This window comes from Elephantulus edwardii, unplaced genomic scaffold (genome assembly GCF_000299155.1).
Source record: "Elephantulus edwardii isolate Elephantulus edwardi_28Jun2011 unplaced genomic scaffold, EleEdw1.0 scaffold00026, whole genome shotgun sequence".
In the NCBI taxonomy this organism is placed as follows: Eukaryota; Metazoa; Chordata; class Mammalia; order Macroscelidea; family Macroscelididae; genus Elephantulus; species Elephantulus edwardii.
The window spans coordinates 22,322,160-22,339,177 of NW_006399776.1; the positions used below are offsets into that span (position 1 = coordinate 22,322,160).

Genomic DNA, 17,018 nt, shown 5'->3' on the forward strand with positions numbered 1-17,018 from the left:
CATAGTATTCCACTGTGTGAATGTACCATAATTTCTCAATCCACTCGTTTGTGGTTGGACATTTGGGGTATTTCCACGTTCTTGAGATTGTGAATAATAAGACCTGAGCAGAGTTCTGAACACAAAGTTGCCAGCTCTGCAAAGCAAGAACAGTTAGATTTTTATTTTTTTTTAAAAATCTACTATATGTTTACAATTATAGCAGATTATTTTCCTCCTGTTAATTGTATTTTTCATTGCTTTCCCTAAATATTTCATAATGGTGTTTATTATCAGCAGCTTTGAATATGTATTTAGTGGTCAGGATAGTGAGGGTAATTCTATGTAGCATTATTAGCATAAATAAATATATTAAATTTTAATTATCTTGTTTAATCCTCACAAATCACAAAATAATAAGATAGAGAGAGAAGTGAAGAAATGCTAAATAACTACCTGTGGCCTTGCAGTGAATAAGTAGCAAAGCCAAGACTGACTTTAACCTAGATCTCTGCCTCAGAATCCAGGAATTTGGATTACCAAGGTACTCTTACAGCATTAACCTAAAATGCCTCCTAAAAATGTCAGTTTTTCTAGCATTAACCCAAACCAGACGTTTTAGCATCTCAGATGGGGCAGGGTTATAAATCTGAATTTTTACCAAGCTTGCAGATGATTCTGGGCGGTACAATCATCTAAGTGTTCAACCATCCATAGACACCTCAGAAGACAGGCCTGGTGATCTAGTTTTGAAAGTTCACAGTTGTGAAAATCTCTGAGAAGCAGTTCTGGTCCACACAGATGGAGCTGCCATGAGTTGAAGTCAATGCAACTAATAACAACCAGCTGATTCTTATGCACAGTGAAGTTTAGGATTTCTGTGCTTTGTTAAAAGAAGGTAGATGACAGGTCTTCTGTGATATGTAATATTTTGTTCCACATTTTTGCAAGTTCATCAACCTCTAATAAGTGTCAGGTCTCTTAAACTAGACTTTATAAATATAATGAGGTCAGCTAATCATTATGTTACAAGAAGAAATATCTGAATCTCCTGAGTCCTGTGGGAAGACTAAAGAAAAGCATCTTGTCAGACTTCTCTGCACCAAGATTCTTCACACCCAAACATCACAATCCCCAGTCTGATTTTAACCTATTGGAGGCTACCTTCTGAAATCTGACAGCTCTGGAGATGTTGAGTCTTTTTAACCAATTTAAGTACATTCTGGAGTCAGCCAGAATTAAGATTTTGTCTCTAAACTGAGCTAGCCTGATGTATTCTCAGAACTCTGAGCTAAGCTAGACCTAGTCCTTCCCTCCATATGCCAAATTCCATTCAACTACCTAAAGCAGGCCCAAATTTATAGCTTAGTCTTTCCACCACTTTCCGCATTCCTGGGCTGGGGATACTCTGAACTGAGGAGGATACCCAAGCAGAGCCAGACTTCTCCCCAAGCACAAAAATCCCCATCTTGGTAGTGTCAAAAGAAACTGAGTCAGTAAGACTTATCTATTCAAAACCAAAATCAAACCCTACTGTCTAGTAGATTCTGACAGACAGCAACCCTCCATCATGTATGTCCATGGTTTTAAGTCTTCAAGGGAAGCTACTACTCATCTTTTTCCTGGAACAGCAGGTAGGTTCAAATCACTGACTTTGTAGTTCGTAGTCCAACAGACAACACACTAAGCCACAAGAAACAAAACAATGAACAACCCTCATGTTCACTGCTGTCCAGCCAGAACTGACTGGTAGCCGACCCTCCATTGGGTTTTCAGAAGCTGTAAATTCCAATGGAGAAAGCTGTCCATCTTTCTCCCACAGAGCAATTGTTGGATTAGAACTTGCAGAGAGGTTTTTCTTTATTAGAACTTGCAGAGAGGTTTTTCTTTACCTATTATTTAGGTCTTATTAGACCAGAAGATTCTCAAATCAGGTACTATGTGGTACCTGAGATTTCCGAAGTACCAGTAGCTATGAGTTTATATCAGAAGATTAGGGAACTCACGATGAGTTTGTAGAGAGCTATGCCCCTGTGGTGATTGGAATCCACCAACCGCTCTGAGGTACAAAGATTGGCAACCTCCTTCTGCTGGATTCACAGCCTCTGAAGCCAGCTAGAGAGTCTGCTATGAGTCGGTTCCAACTAATGCCAGTGAGTATACTGGAATCAAAAGTAGCCTTCATTAGTCGGGGAAGGTGGGAACGCTGTCAGGATTTCACTGGCCAAGGAGGGTGGAAATCCTGTGAGGATCTCATTGGTCCTGATTCACTGGAAAGTTAAGAGTTTCTGTCAAGACAGATCTTTAGGGAGTTTCCACTCCGCAGACGACCACCGATGCCATTTTATCAACTGCATGACTCTATTTGCATTTCACTTAACAAGACATAACTGTCTCTTAGATTAGGACTGTCAGTTATGTCCCAAATATTGCTGGGAGCCCAGGAAAAGAACTTGCTGTTTACCCGAATGCCAAGTGTACCCAGGCATCTTGTATTTTAACTTGCTAACTCTGGCAGCCTTCTTGAGGTAATGGTGCGCCGCAGGCCTTCTGTAGGAACATTCATCACTGGCGCTGGCTGCTCTGGAAACCATCTGTCTGGCAGGCGCATAGGAGGACTTGGATGGGGAGAGAAGGGATGCCTAAAGTGCGCAAAGGCGGCCACATCACTTTATGATCACAAAAGAATGGAGGGCCTCCTGGGAGGTGCTGTTTGAGCACACCCACCCACACCCACCCCGTCTGCTTCTCTGCGTCCCAGAAACGTGGCCAGCACGGCTGTCCCAGTCTGTTAGGCCCACAGGACATCTCTCCCTGGACATCCGTCATTAATCGGAAACAGCAAGAACAGCTTCACTAACCCAAAGCAGCAGAGCCAGTTTGGCATCTGCGCCCCGCGCGCACTGCGCCCCCGACTGCGCGCTCTGGGGCCCCGCTGCGTCCTGAAGGCCCCGCCTCTCGGTCCCGGGCCGCCGTGGCCACGCCCCACTTTGTTATCCGATATTTTTCTGGGTCAGCTGGTGCTGGCGTCAGACGGGGGGATGGCCTGGCTCCGCGCCACCCGGCTGGGCTTGTTTACTATGGCTGATGAGCTGGAGCAGCAGTGAGTTTATCCCGTCTCTCTCTTTCTCTCTCTCTCTCTGGGCCGTGATCCTGGGACTGTCTGTGACTGAGGAACTATTTTAGACACCTTCCCACCTTTCCTTTCTCAGGTTGGCTTCAGGGGAGGACTGGGCTTGGCGTGCGTTTGCTTTGCCTGGAAGAGGCGGCGGCGGAGCCTGGGGAACGATGGCTGATAAAGTTGCCTGTAGCTCCCCGGCTCTGGCTTCCCCTGTGCTCTTCGTGCTTGCTCCTCATTCTCCAGTCTCAGTACCCGGGGATTAGTTCTCATGTCTGTGAGACCCGGAAGCAACTCTCTGAGATATTGGCTGCAGAAGTGTCATCCAGATGTGCTTGCCTTGACTTGCTGGTCTCACCGACCATGTCTGTGTGGGAAGAGCCTTCCCTAGCCTGGCAAGAAGGAAGAAGCAGAGGTCTCATCGCTGGAACGGAACTGGAGTAGCGGGCGTACAAATTTCTTCCACTCCGTTCACTGAGACACATAGTTGCTTGTGATTCTAGTTATTAATGGCTTTAATCGTAGCAGTTTCTCTAATGCAGCTTCTTGTTGTCTAATCCAGGGGCTTCCGAAGTAAGTTTTATTTTAGGATTCGTTATACTGTCATCAAGTTTGGGATGCCACCTGTAGGTGGTGTGGCTGGAAGTGCATAGTCCGATAGGAACAGGGAAAGCTGCTTTGAGAATGACTCAGCTTCCAGCCAACTCTTGGTTTCACAAAGACAGGGCCTTCCTGGATCCTGTGGGCCCCCTTTCAGAGTGTCACAATTTTCAGCCTGCAAAGATCACTGCCCTTGTGACAATAATGAATAGCTTCTTGGGCTTAAAAAAACAGGCCCTGATGGCACAGATATTAAAGCTGTCAGCCATAGGATCAGTTATTCCAACCCACGCAGCAGGAGAAAGATGTAGGGTCGACTTCTTAAAAGATTTCAGCCTTGGAAACCTTATGAAGCAGCTCTTTTCTGTCCTAAATGGTCACTGAGGGTCAATTGCACAGCTCTTGGTTTTGGTTTTGAGTGGACTTAAGGAGCTGCCCAGGAGAGAGATGCTCTCTAAGATGTCTTTTTCAGAAGGAAATTTACAATACCTCAGATAATTCAAATGAAGACATTGTTGTCGATAGCAGTTCAGAGGCTTCCCTAAGATCAGAGAGGCCAGAGAGCTTTCTCACCCAGCAGAATCCTTTCTGCTTCACCCCAATCCCTGGATAAAGGAAATCGAGAGGAAAGGCTAAATTCATGGCTGTGTGACCTCTGTGTTTGGCTTCGATTTCTCATCATAGCCTTCACATCCCCAATAATATTGAACAGACATGGTTCCATGGAACCACATTTCTCTTGAGTTGTGCTGTTGGCAACATGGCATCTAGGTGTCCTGAACTGACTCGTTACTGGCTATATGGAGGGGGCACTTGTGGTGTGGTCTGTAGCGAGTTCTGCTGCTAACACAAAGGCCACACCACCCTAATAGTTTGAATCCACCAACCTCTCTAAGGGGGGAGAGGTGAGGGCAGACTTGTCCTGTGGGGTTTACAGCCTTGGAGACCTTCTCAAAGGTCAGCTGTGAGTCAATTCTGACTCAACAGAAATGAGTTTGACTTGTTTTCATTTATACGATGCAAAGAGAAAGTTTCTTTTTCCTTAAAAAATAAACTCATTGTCACAGAGTCTATTCTAACTTGTAACAACACTGTCTGGTAGAGTTGAACTGCCCATAGAGTTTCCAAAGCTGTAAATCTTTGTGGAAGCAGACTGTCATATCTTTCTCCTGCAGAGCAGCTGATAGATTTGAACAAGTGATCTTTCAGTTTGGAGCCAGGTGCTTAACAGTGCACCAAAAGGACCCTTAACACAGGCAAAATTTCTGTATATTTGATTCTATCCCCCAAGCCTATGAGGAATTCTAGTCAGGTATCAAAAATTTTCCTCAGATTGGATTGCTTGAAACTCACTACTGGCTAAAGCCACTGATCATCAGTATTTCTTTCAAGCTTCAAACATTCATTTAGAGTTACAGCTTGCAAACATTGGTACTGTAAACAAAGTTAATGATTTAACTGGGGACAAAGAATGTTTCTTGAGAGTCTAGGCATTATTCTGTATGCTTTAGATAAATTAACTCATTTAGTCCTTAAAACAATTTATGTGGTAGACACTATAACTGCCTCCCTTTTAAAGATGAAGAAATGCTGACAAAAAGGCAACAAACTGTATTTAAAGTCACCCTGCTGGTAAGTGGGACTGCCTGGATTAGAGCTCTGGCTTTCAGCTTTAGATCTCACTTCCTAATCACTGCTGAGCCTTATACAAGCCTCAATACTTATCAATGAAGCATAACATGGGTTAAATATGCCTGGGTGGTATTGTGTGTAGACAAGATTTTACTGCTTGAACTGGACTCTGAAAGGTAGATAAGAATGGAATAGAGATAGTAGGACAGGGGTAAGAGACCCTGGTGGTGCAGTGTTTACGTCATCAGCTCAGACCCAGCAGCCACTCTGGGAGAAGGATGGAGCCACCTGCTTTCACGAAAATTTCAGCTTTGGAATCCCTGTGGGGCAGTGTTACTCTATGTTTTAGGATCATTTAGATTTGGAATAAGTTTGGTTTAAAGACTAGGGTTGCAAAAGTATAGAGATAAGCATATGATCATTTCCATTTTAATCCATTCTGGGAATTGAAAGGAATAATGAAAGGTGGAAGAAGTGAATTCAAGCTGATCTTTAAGGAGTGTGAATTCTGGAAAGGTTGCTTTATTATTGAAGTGTTTTGAGCGGGCTGTTTTTGTAGGGGCCTGTGGACACTGGTGTGGTCAAGGAAGGGACACTCTGTGGGAAAGGTACTATTAGTAAATTTCTACAGCACACACAGACATCCTGATGCGTCATTTGAAGCAGAGTTCTAAATTACGTTAGGTCCTTAGAAATCACCTAGCCCATCCTCTTTATTCAGGATTGGACAGATGCTCCAGGGTCCTGTCAGTAGGGTGGATCGCATGAGAATTAATCTCTCTGCCCTAGAAGGGAATGCTCAGGAGTAAGATGGCAGAAGATAACTGTAGTGGCCATTCTTGTTTTTCCTCTTAATCTCCTAGAACATAAAATATGATAACCATTAACAAAGGGGAGTGTGAAACGCAACTGAGATAATAAATGTAAAAGAGCTTTGTAAATTGTAAAACGTTATGCACACTATGTTCTGAGTATCTACTGAAACAAGGCCATGTTGTTGCACAGAGCCATTTCTCAGAGAAAGTTAACAATTTATCAGGCAGCTAGAGAATTGCTGGCTCTCACTGTGAGAAAAATTTTGTCACTGTCAGCAAGGCAGAGCATCAATGTGTCCTCCAATGTTTCTCCCTGTCCTAGGCCTCAAGGCTGGCTGAGCAGCTGGCTGCCCGCTTGGCGCCCCACATCTATGTCACAGCTGAAGAATGTGGAAGCCAGGATCCTCCGGTGTAAGTAGAAGGGACAGCTTGTTCCACTTCACTCAGGAGGCTCAAGGATACAGAATATCTGCCCCCAAGACTTGATCAGCAGTGCTTCAGGTGGGATTAAGTGATGGCAGTGATTTGAGAGAAAGCATTGATACAGAAGGTACCACAGTCAATGACAGTGGTTCCTCAACTTCTTCCTTCCTACCCATCACACTAATTCCTGCTCCAGACACAACTTTCACCTCAGATATAAACTCATTGCTGTCCAATTGGAACCAACTCATAGCTTGTCAAAACTGTAAATTGAAAGGGAGGAGTTTGCCTCTATTTCTCCCAAGGAGCCACTGGTGGATTTGAATTGTCAGAGAGGTGTAGTGCATTTCCCTGTGGACTATGCCATTGAAGCTCCCTTCAAGACTATACCAACTTTTAATACACAAAACACACATAAGCATAAACAGTCTCATCTTCTTTCTTCTTCTATTCTTACTTCTTTCTTCCACAAAACAGCATTTTTTAAATTTATAACCTTTCTTACCCAAGGACCATCAATCCTTCATTCTCTATTATTACCCCTCATGTTCCATGCCCAGCCACTTGTTATTGCAGTAGTTTGGGATTTCCACAGGAATTTCAACATGGGTAGTGTTTTGTTGGAGTTTTTGAGTACTGTAGAATTGGGACCAACTTAAAGCTAACCCTCCAGCTGATTTTCAGGGGTAGTAAATCACATGGGAGGAGACTGCCCATCTTTCTCGCAGAGCAGCTGGTGGATTTAAACCATGTGCCTTTGAGTGAGCAACACAGCTCCTTACCAGGAGGCCACAAGAGATCCTTGTTTAGTTGAAGTAGATCATTCATTGAGCAGCAACAATCCACTGGCTAAAACAAAATCCTTGAACCCTATTTCTCTAACCGTTCTTCCTTACTTCACTCCCACACCCATAGTCATAACTATTCTCTCTTTCACAGGCTTGAGTAATCTGTTCACCAGCAGAGCAGCCACAGCTCTCAAGCCACTGTCCAAGATCCAGGCTTCTTCACTTATGACCTCACAGAACATAGAATGATGGGTTCTGTGAGCTCTGTAGTGTCACTTCCACCAAAGGGAAGTGACTTAGTTCCAAAGGGAACTAAGCAAACAGCCTCAAGGAATAAGATCTCCCCTTTTATTACCTACAGAATAGTCTACAAATTCAGCTTGGAGTGAACTCTTTAGGATATATGTTCAGAAGGTTGTAGAGAGAACAGGGTAAGGGAGGTTAAGAAGGGTTTGAGAATGGAAAGAGAACTCTGAAGAGAGGTAATCCAGGCATAATGATGATACTGCCAAAAAACAGTCCTAACTGATTTGCTCTGTGATGTTCCCTCCTCAGGTCTCCAGAACAAGTATGTGGGCCGCTATGTGTCCCTCCCAAACCAGAACAAGATCTGGACAGTGACAGTGAGCCCCGAGCTAAAGGACCGCACCCCCCTGGTGATGGTGCATGGATTTGGGGGTGGTGTGGGCCTCTGGATCCTCAACATGGATTCCCTGAGCACCCGTCGCACACTGCACACCTTTGATCTGCTTGGCTTCGGGCGAAGCTCAAGGCCATCCTTCCCGAGGGACCCAGAAGGGGCTGAGGATGAGTTTGTGACCTCAATAGAGACATGGCGAGAGACCATGGGGATCCCCAACATGATCCTCCTGGGACATAGTCTAGGTGGATTCCTGGCCACTTCTTACTCTATCAAGTTCCCTGAAAGGTAAAGAAGAGCCATCTCTCTCCTCTTGCTAGGAATTTTCAGCATTCGTTTCTAATAGTTTTCTCCTTCCCAAACAAAGATTTGGAAAGGAGAAAATTATTAGAAACTAATACAACTTCTCTTTCGTTCTGTCATTAATGTAGAGTTAAACACCTCATCCTGGTGGACCCGTGGGGCTTTCCCCTCCGATCGACTGACCCCAGTGAGATCCGGGCACCCCCAACCTGGGTCAAAGCCGTGGCCTCTGTCCTAGGACGGTCCAGTCCATTGGCTGTTCTTCGAGTAGCTGGACCTTGGGGTGAGTACCTTGCAGAAGAAGAAACTCTGTCTCCTGAAACCAAGGTTTTCTGATTCTAGGCACCCCAGTGCTTCTGCGTTCCATCCCTGCTAGTTTATGAAAATGAGGATGGACATAGGGACTTAGCAGCATTGTTATATAAAGCCATTAATCTGGGAAGTTTCAGAAAATTCTTTTTTCCCCCTTCATCTGTATAGAAAAAGTTTTCATATGCAAGGGGCACAGGAAGCAGAAAAATGAATCCCCTGCCTTGGCTAGACTTCCAGAGAGAGGAAAGGGCCAGGGTGGACTCTTCCTTTCCTTTGTTGTTAAACTCCATGTGAAGGTTCTTATGCCAGAGAGTTGCTGATGCAGCCCTGGTAACCAGGAGCGGGTCCCATCTCCACAGCTCACCAGCACTAATAGGAGGAGTCAGAACCAAAGCCTGTAATATTTTACCTGTTCACAGCATTCATTTTTTAGTTTTTATTGATGTTCATGTTTTGGGGTTCTTTTCACCTAATATTTTGTTTTGACTTGGGTGAAAGTTTTTATTTATTTATTTTTGGGGGGTGAAAGTTTAATGAGCAAATTGATTATTCTTTATTTTTTAAATTTCTTTTATTTGGGTTAAAGTTTACAAATCATTTTAGATTTTTATTCAATCATCTGTGGACATATTATCTTATAACATTAATTTCAGTTGGTTAATATAATTAATTATAATGTCTAATTAAATTCCTACTGTATAGTGCATTTCCCTTCCCAACTATGTGTTTATTAATTTTTCTTTTACTTTCCCTCCCTCCTGGGGAGGTGACCTACCTAGCATCTATATTACTATAAAATTTGTGATTCGTGTGACCTCAAGTGTGCTAGATCAGAACTCTGCTCCTTAACATTTTCAGTGGCTGATTTTTCAAAAGTGGACTGGCAGGCCTTTCCTCAGAGATACCTCTGGGTGTACTCAAACCACCAGTCTTTTGATTAGCAGTCACTATTAGCTAATTCTTTGGATGAAAGAGAGGCAGGGAGGCAGTGAAGGGATGAGGTAGCCAGCTAAAGTGAACATGATCCATAGTTTTGGGCCTTCTGACCTCGCATGTTAGCATCCGGAAAAGATTATTGGCCTCTCTCTTGTATTGATGACTTACTTATATGTAATAACAGTCAATAAATAGACAATTGGAGTTGCTAAAGGCTACCTAAGAGTTGTCCATTTAGGTTCATCAAGAGAAACAGAATGGTTCTGGGTAAAAGAGAAAATTACTAGCATTTTGTGGGCAGAGGGCTGGTCTCTGTTCCCATCACTGTGGAATCCATCAGACTCTCTAATCTTTTCCCAGGAGATGCTCTGCTCCAGCCACTCTCCCCATTTCTAGTCTTGCCTTTATCCAGGTTCATGCATGGGCATCAGAGCTATTTTGTTTGTGGTGGTTGGCTGGCAGCCACGGAGAGCTGTGCCAGGAGGGGGAGGAGGGATGCAGCCAGAGATGCAGGATCCTCGTTGTACTTGTTGTCTTCCTCTTCTTTCCTTACAAGCAGAGATGTGGGAGGGAGAATAAGAGATGAGAAGTTAACTATTAGGTCCAATTTTACAGTCCATTCCAGGTGTTCTACTGCTTGTGCTTTTTAATAAAGGTGAAAGGAACAGATTGCTCTGAGGCAGTGCCCTGAGTCTGAGATGCCAGTGTTGTTACTCACTCTTTACTTGGATTCTGTTACAGGCCTGAAAATGAGAGGGCTCTTGGGAGGTGGTCTAGTTTCATCCACTCCCTTCAGAAGAGCAAAAGGTCAGCAGGGTCTCAGGGAGAAGGAGACGTAGCTCAGACTATAAAAGAAGAGCTGCTGAGCTCTTGTGGGACTTTGTAATTCTTGGAGGAAAGGATCCTGGGAGTTCACTGCACTAAGAAGAACCGAATCTGGTTCTGCAGTGATGTTTACTGTCGAAATTCCTTGGTAATAAGCTAACTTATTCTGTCAATGTGTGGTCATCTGGAGCTTCCCAAAAAACCCTAACTTTTCCTGCCACTTACATATAAACAAAAGGTAAAAAAAAAAACACCACAAAAACAAACCATCAGGAGAAAAAAAAATATTCAGTTGAAGGTGCTAAATTAGTATACTAAGAAAGAGAATCTTGTTCTCCCACCAAAGCTGGCCATTCCATTTCTTTTGTTACCCCCTCTCCCCCAGGACCTGGCCTGGTCCAGAGATTCCGGCCGGACTTTAAGCAGAAGTTTGCAGATGTTTTTGAGGATGACACCATATCAGAATATATCTACCACTGCAATGCACAGAATCCCAGGTAAGAACAGCACCCCAGGTAGATAATTTTGGGGCTAAAACTCCAGCTGCTGGGAAACTCAGAAATTATCCCAAAATCTTTGTTCTTTTACAAAGCCCTGACTCAGAGAAACCCAGGCAGCGGACTTCATTATGTCCAAAGCTACCCCCTAGGACAGGCACATACACTCCCTCCTCACTTAGTATCTCTTTATCTAACCTTTTACATTTACAACTTGGAAAAAAACCCCAGGCAACACTTCTGAGAAGATTTGAGTTCAACGTGATGCTGCAGGTAGGCCGGGAGTGCCCTTCACAGGCCACCGCCTGATAAAATGTACGCCTTAGTAACAAGTAAGCCACGTAAGGGATGGCATCTGACCAGCTTCGGGACACCTCCCAGGCACCTACCACATTTTTGTCTAGCCATTTGAGGACATGGGGTGAAGTAGGATGGTGCGTGCACAAGGAAGCCAGGCAAGGGCCCAAAGGTCCCAAAGAGGGGCAGTGAAGGAAACGGTGCACAGCAGTGCAGGGGCCACAATGGATAGAGAACAAGCAAGGTTCCCACCTAGAGAATGTGATCTGAGGCAGTGATTAGGGGATGGTGTGGCCAAGAAGAGGGGCATGCCATGCCATGTGTATCCCAAAATGCACACCAGGAACATCCCCAAACCAGTAAATAATGATGGAGGCAGGGGAACATCAGTCCTAAAGATGAGGCCTGGCCCCTAATTTCACTCTGTGACCTGATCTGTCATGAACCTCACCGGTTCAGTAAGTGAGAAGCCGGGCTAGTTTCTCTAGAGGAAGATTCTTCCTCTTTCTCTGTAGACAGACAGGCAGTTAGCCTGAAGGGCAGGAGCCTAGAAATAATTGTAAAAGGTAATTCTCCCCCCTCTTTGTTTTGTGATAAATGTGAACCTATAAAATATTGCAAAACAAATTCTTCCACCCCAGGCTTGCAGTTCCTCAAAATGCTTTGGTACTCCCCATCTGTCACATGACATGGTCCTAAGACCATCTGTGCACATGTACCTTTGCACACATAGGTGATTATGCCTACAGAATCCATTCCTACAAACAGTTGGTGCAGAAAGAGTGTGCATTGTAACATTTAACTTGGGGGTGCTTTGGAAAGGATTCTAACTGGAGCAGAAATTCCTTCTGGGATCGGGAATGTCCCTGTAATCTCAAGAGCTTCAAAAGCACAAACCTTCTAATCTGAGTCTTGGGGATTCTGGCTGGCAGGGCAGGGCCAGGGCAATCTCCGCCTGTGGCAGTGCCCTGTAAGTGACTGATAATATGAAGCTGCTTCTGCGGAGACCTCACCCTGAGCTGCCAGGAGGCACCAGAGAGCAGCGTTCCAGCCAAGTCTCCCGCTGTGAGCCCATAGCCACCGAGAAGATGGGGATTTGCATTCCAGCAGTCCTGTCTGGGCATTAGCCTCAAGCCCAGACATCTCTTTTGGGGCAGCGTGGGAGTGTCTATCCAGCATTCTACATGAGCTCAGCTAATTGGAGGGCCCCAGTTAGGCAGTAGAATAGAAGCCCTCCACTCAACAGTCAAGTCAGGTAGCCCTCTAGCTTCTCTCTCAGCCCTCACTGGGCTCAGTGCCAGTCTCATACCCACTGGAGGCCTCACATACCCAACCTAATCCTTTCCTCAGATCTTTCCCCAGCCCCAGACCTAGTTCTATCCAGATAACCTCCCAGTTTAAGCCACAGCATATATAATCTTACAACCCAGGCCTGTTCTGGAGAAAGCAAAGATGACATCAAGCGATGCAGTGATAACCAAACCCATAACTCCTAAGTTCTTTCACTTAATTCGAAACCTCTTTGGGTTTTTGAGTTAGAACTCTAACAAGCATACATTCCTTTGGAAAACGGGAAATTTGGCCAAGAGAAATATATTTGCGGGGCTACCTCCTAGTTTACCTCACTTAGGGGCTTGATATATATTTTTGTTTCCTACACATAATCTCCTCCCTCCCCCAAACACACATATAATCTTATAAATTGTCCCCCAAATACACATGTAATCTTATAAATTGGCTATAGCTGTCTCTTGGTTTATATGAGACATAACTAGCATTTCAACTCATGTCTCTTTGACTTCAGAGTCCCTCATTTTTTCACTCTGCTGTTGTATCTTAAGTTTCTGGTGGCCTTGATAAAAGTCAGCCACCCCTTCATTTCAAGGATCTGGAGCTGGGAAAACAATACACTGAACAAGCCAAGCCTAGTAGATAGGAGTGTAAACATCTGTCGTCCACAAGGCTAAAGCCTAGCACAGAAAGTTGGCTTCTGTCCCAGCCTTGCTGATACCCCACAAGATAAGGTTTCTACTAGTTTTACATTAGAAAGTAAGAGGGCAACATAGAATAAATTGGCATTTGTTGTTTACCGCTTAGCACAAACTGCTGCCACTCCCAAATCCTCCTAAAATGGAAATTGTAATTCAGATGTCTCAGAAAGTCATTTTTACTAAGTTTCCTCAGAAGCTTTCCTCCAAAGTAGCCTCCTTTAACTCGCTCCCTTCACCCTCAGTCAGGCTAGCTCCTCTTGCCTTTGTTCTCATAGCACTTGGCCCCTCTCTCACAATTCTTGAGAAATTTTAATTTTCATAATTAGTCATATCATTCATTACTTAATACCCACCTTCCTAACATATAAACTAATCAGTCCATTCCATTGTTGGACAGTTCTTACTGCCATGAGGTTTTTTCATAAATGTCTTCCTCCTAATTCTTGTGTGAAAAAAGGTCTTTGAAGATTTTAATATTAACCTTCTGTTTTTACCAATATTTATAATGCTGGACTTTGAGAGGAATAAAACATCAACGAAGATACTGCTTTAGCCTCTGGACCAGTAAATTGGCATTTGATGCTGAGAATGCAGCCTTCTGTATGAATTGCATCTCAATGTCAAGAAAACAAAGCTTTTTACCACTTGATAGATGGAGAAAAGATTGAAACTGTCAACAATTTTATCTTACCTGGACACATAGTTAACACATTTGGTACCAGCAGTCACGAAATAAGGGGACATATTGCACTGGGAAAGTCTGCAGTTAGGGACTTCTCCAAATTATTGAGGCAAATTATTGAGGAGTAATGTCAGTTTGAGGACTAAGGTGTGTGTGATTCAAGACATGGCCTTTCTGATCACTTGCTATACATCTGAAAGCTGGACATTGAATAAGGATGCAGAAGAAGAATTGATACCTTTGAGCTGTGTTGCTGGAGAAGAGCGCTGAACATCCCATGGTCTTAGAGAGGGTACAGCCAGAGTGCTCTTTGGAGGCAAAGATGAAAAGGCTTCACTTCATATACTTAGGGTGTGTTGCTAGGAGGGGCTGTTCCTTGGAGATGGACATGATGCTGGAACATGTTGGTTGGCGAAGGAGAGGAAGACCTTTGACCAGGTGGACTGACACAGTGACTGCTGCAATGGGCCCTAATGTGTCAGTAAGTGTGAGGATGGCACAGTATAGGACAGGGGTCAGATGGGTCATACTCAACTCATTAGTACTTGACAATAGCTAAGAGGTTTATTTTGTTAGTCACGTCCACCTTGGTTTTTTTACCCCCACCAGTGGTGAGACAGCCTTCACATCAATGATGGAATCCTTTGGCTGGGCCCGGCGCCCCATGCTGGAGCGAATTCACTTGATCCGAAAAGATGTGCCCATCACCATGATCTATGGGGCTAACACCTGGATAGATACAAGCACAGGCCAAAAAGTGAAGATGCGGCGGCCGGATTCCTATGTCCGAAACATGGTAAGATGAACCGCTCAAGAAGTAGGTGGTGAGATGAAAGTGTCGTGAAATGAAGGCCAGCATATTTTTATTAACCATCAGTAGACAAGAGCGTTGGGTTAGTGAAGGGAAAGTCATCAGAGACCTGGGGGGGGGGGAGGAATGGGCCGATTGAGATGGGTAGTGGATTTGTAAATTCAAAATGTTCTCACCTCTGTTTATGTAGCTCAGTTCAACTAAAAGGTGGGTCCAGTGTCCAGGAACAAGAACCATACAGATAATCCAGCCACCCCATAATTCCCCCCTATAATCAGAGTTCACAAGAGTAGAGGCTGCCACCATGTCTTTCCAGCACTCCTGTCATCTTTTTTGCCCCCCTTCACCCTCATTTGCCAAATGTACGCTTCATTAGGCTGTGCACTGTCATACCATAGATTGAGCGGAACGGATCAGTGGTGAACTAACTAGGAAAGGGAGAAAGGAAAAGGCCCTGTTGCAAGCACAGTGGGATATTAAGATACATTGACTCTCACAGGAACGTGCCAAGATTAGGAGAGAATGGTAGCCATTGTCTATAGGAAAGTGGCACTGAGGAGAAAAGAAATAATGAGACAGCTTTCTCCAGTCCCTGGAATAAAAGCCCACCCCATTCCTGGTGGTTCCTCTCTCCACAGGAGATTGAAGATGCCTCACACCACGTCTATGCTGACCAGCCGCACATCTTCAATGCTGTGGTCGAAGAGATCTGTGACTCAGTTGATTGAGCTGCTCTGCCTAGAGGAAGAGGAGAAAGCCAGAGGAGAAAGCTCTCACACCCCCGTCTGCTTACTTGCCCTTCTTTCCTTTCCCTCATCAACTAACACGTGCCAGCCAGGCAGAGTCTTAGGCTGTCCCCAGGACAGGACCACAGTACACAAGAACACTCCTGACCCAGTGCTGCAGGCTGGAGGCAGAAGCCACAAGAGGCCTTGAGCTCCCATCCCAGGAAAGACCATAAAGGGTTGCACAATGCCGCCCATTCTCTCCATGCCAAGTGTTACCAGATGATGATTTTGAAGAGATCGCACCGAGCCATGTTCTCTCCCTGTGCCAAAGGGAAGGTGAGCTCTCTTCCCTGGCAAAGGAGAAGTTCCTAGAGTTTTTTCCTTGCTCTCGAGTGTTTGTAGGTATAAATTAATGCAAGAACATCGTCCTACATAACCCGCTTATCCTGGTCTCATGCCAGTTTTATACAAGGTCTGGTTAGGACCAGTTTCAATTAACCACCAAGAGTAGGGTCCTAGAGTTCCTGTGATCTTCAGAGTCTCTTCCATAACTCAAGAGATCATATTTAAAGCCCTCATTGACAGATGAGGAAGCAGGCCTAAGGCAGGACATGGCTGACACATGGTCACACAGCTCTGTGAGATACGGCTCCATGGCAGGGCTAAGGTTAGAACCCAGATCTGCTGGTCAACCAGTGCTCATTGCAGACTTCATTTGCAAGGCTTCAGAGCAAGCACCATTGCCTTGGTCCCAATCACTGGCTGAGGACAAGATCACCCCTGCCCCCACAGTGCACCCCCATTATGGAGGGGTGCTACTGTCCTGCCCTATGTCTCAGCTCTGGCTACCCATACCAGAGACCGTCAAGTGCTTTCTTCCTTGTCCCTTCTTTCTCTCAAATGGGAGGCCTCTAAGTCTCCTTTTGTGCCTTGGGCTCTATAGCCCCACTTACAGTATAGAGAGCAAGGGTGGCCCCTGGTGGAGAGAGGGGGGAAAGACCCCTCAAACCCAGGGTCCTGTCCAGATTCCATTCCTCTTGCCCAGTAGTATCTACAAGGCTTTTCAAACTACTCCAGAGATGAGGCCCACCTTGAGCCACGACCAAAGGAATGTGCTGGAGAACCCTGAGCCAGTGGAGTGCCCTGTCCTCATCAGCTACAGGATGGTTTTTATTGCCTGACCTCCATCTCTGCATCTGTCCTTAGGGTCTCCAGCTCATCTCCACCTCTAACTTACCTGTCAACCCTTTCCCTGGGGTTGGTTCTAGGTGCTGCGCTAAGGTTCTGGGAAGTTGGCTGGGCCTGACCCTGGAACTAGTGCAGCTCCTTTCTGCTCTATCACTTTATGAAGCCAACACTGCCACCAGTATAGTATTAATGCCTGGTGCTTTGTACTGCTGGTCCAGCTGCCTTGGGCTCCTTTTCTATATTAATAAAGAAATGAGTGAAAACTGCTGGCAGCCATGATAATTTAATACTGCTCCCATGAGGGTGCTGGAGATAATACTGAACGCACAAAAGTCCAGGTGATGCCTAAATCCAAAAGGTGGCCTAAGAGATACCTGCTGACATCTCACTCCCTCTCCCATTAGCACGGTGATTGCTTCCTAGACCCAGCTGACAACACATGCATATAAATGT

At 44.9% G+C, this 17,018-nt stretch overlaps 1 protein-coding gene across 1 annotated transcript; it reads left to right on the forward strand.

Moving 5' to 3' along the window:
• The first annotated feature begins 2,995 nt into the window (after nucleotides 1-2,995).
• On the forward strand, nucleotides 2,996-15,377 carry ABHD4 (abhydrolase domain containing 4). Its single transcript, XM_006883124.1, has 7 exons — nucleotides 2,996-3,082; nucleotides 6,467-6,555; nucleotides 7,911-8,283; nucleotides 8,427-8,581; nucleotides 10,757-10,868; nucleotides 14,448-14,634; nucleotides 15,288-15,377. Exons 1-7 carry the CDS (start codon nucleotides 3,021-3,023, stop codon nucleotides 15,375-15,377), a joined length of 1,068 nt encoding a protein of 355 aa, XP_006883186.1. The 5' UTR covers nucleotides 2,996-3,020.
• Nucleotides 15,378-17,018: the final 1,641 nt, after the last annotated feature.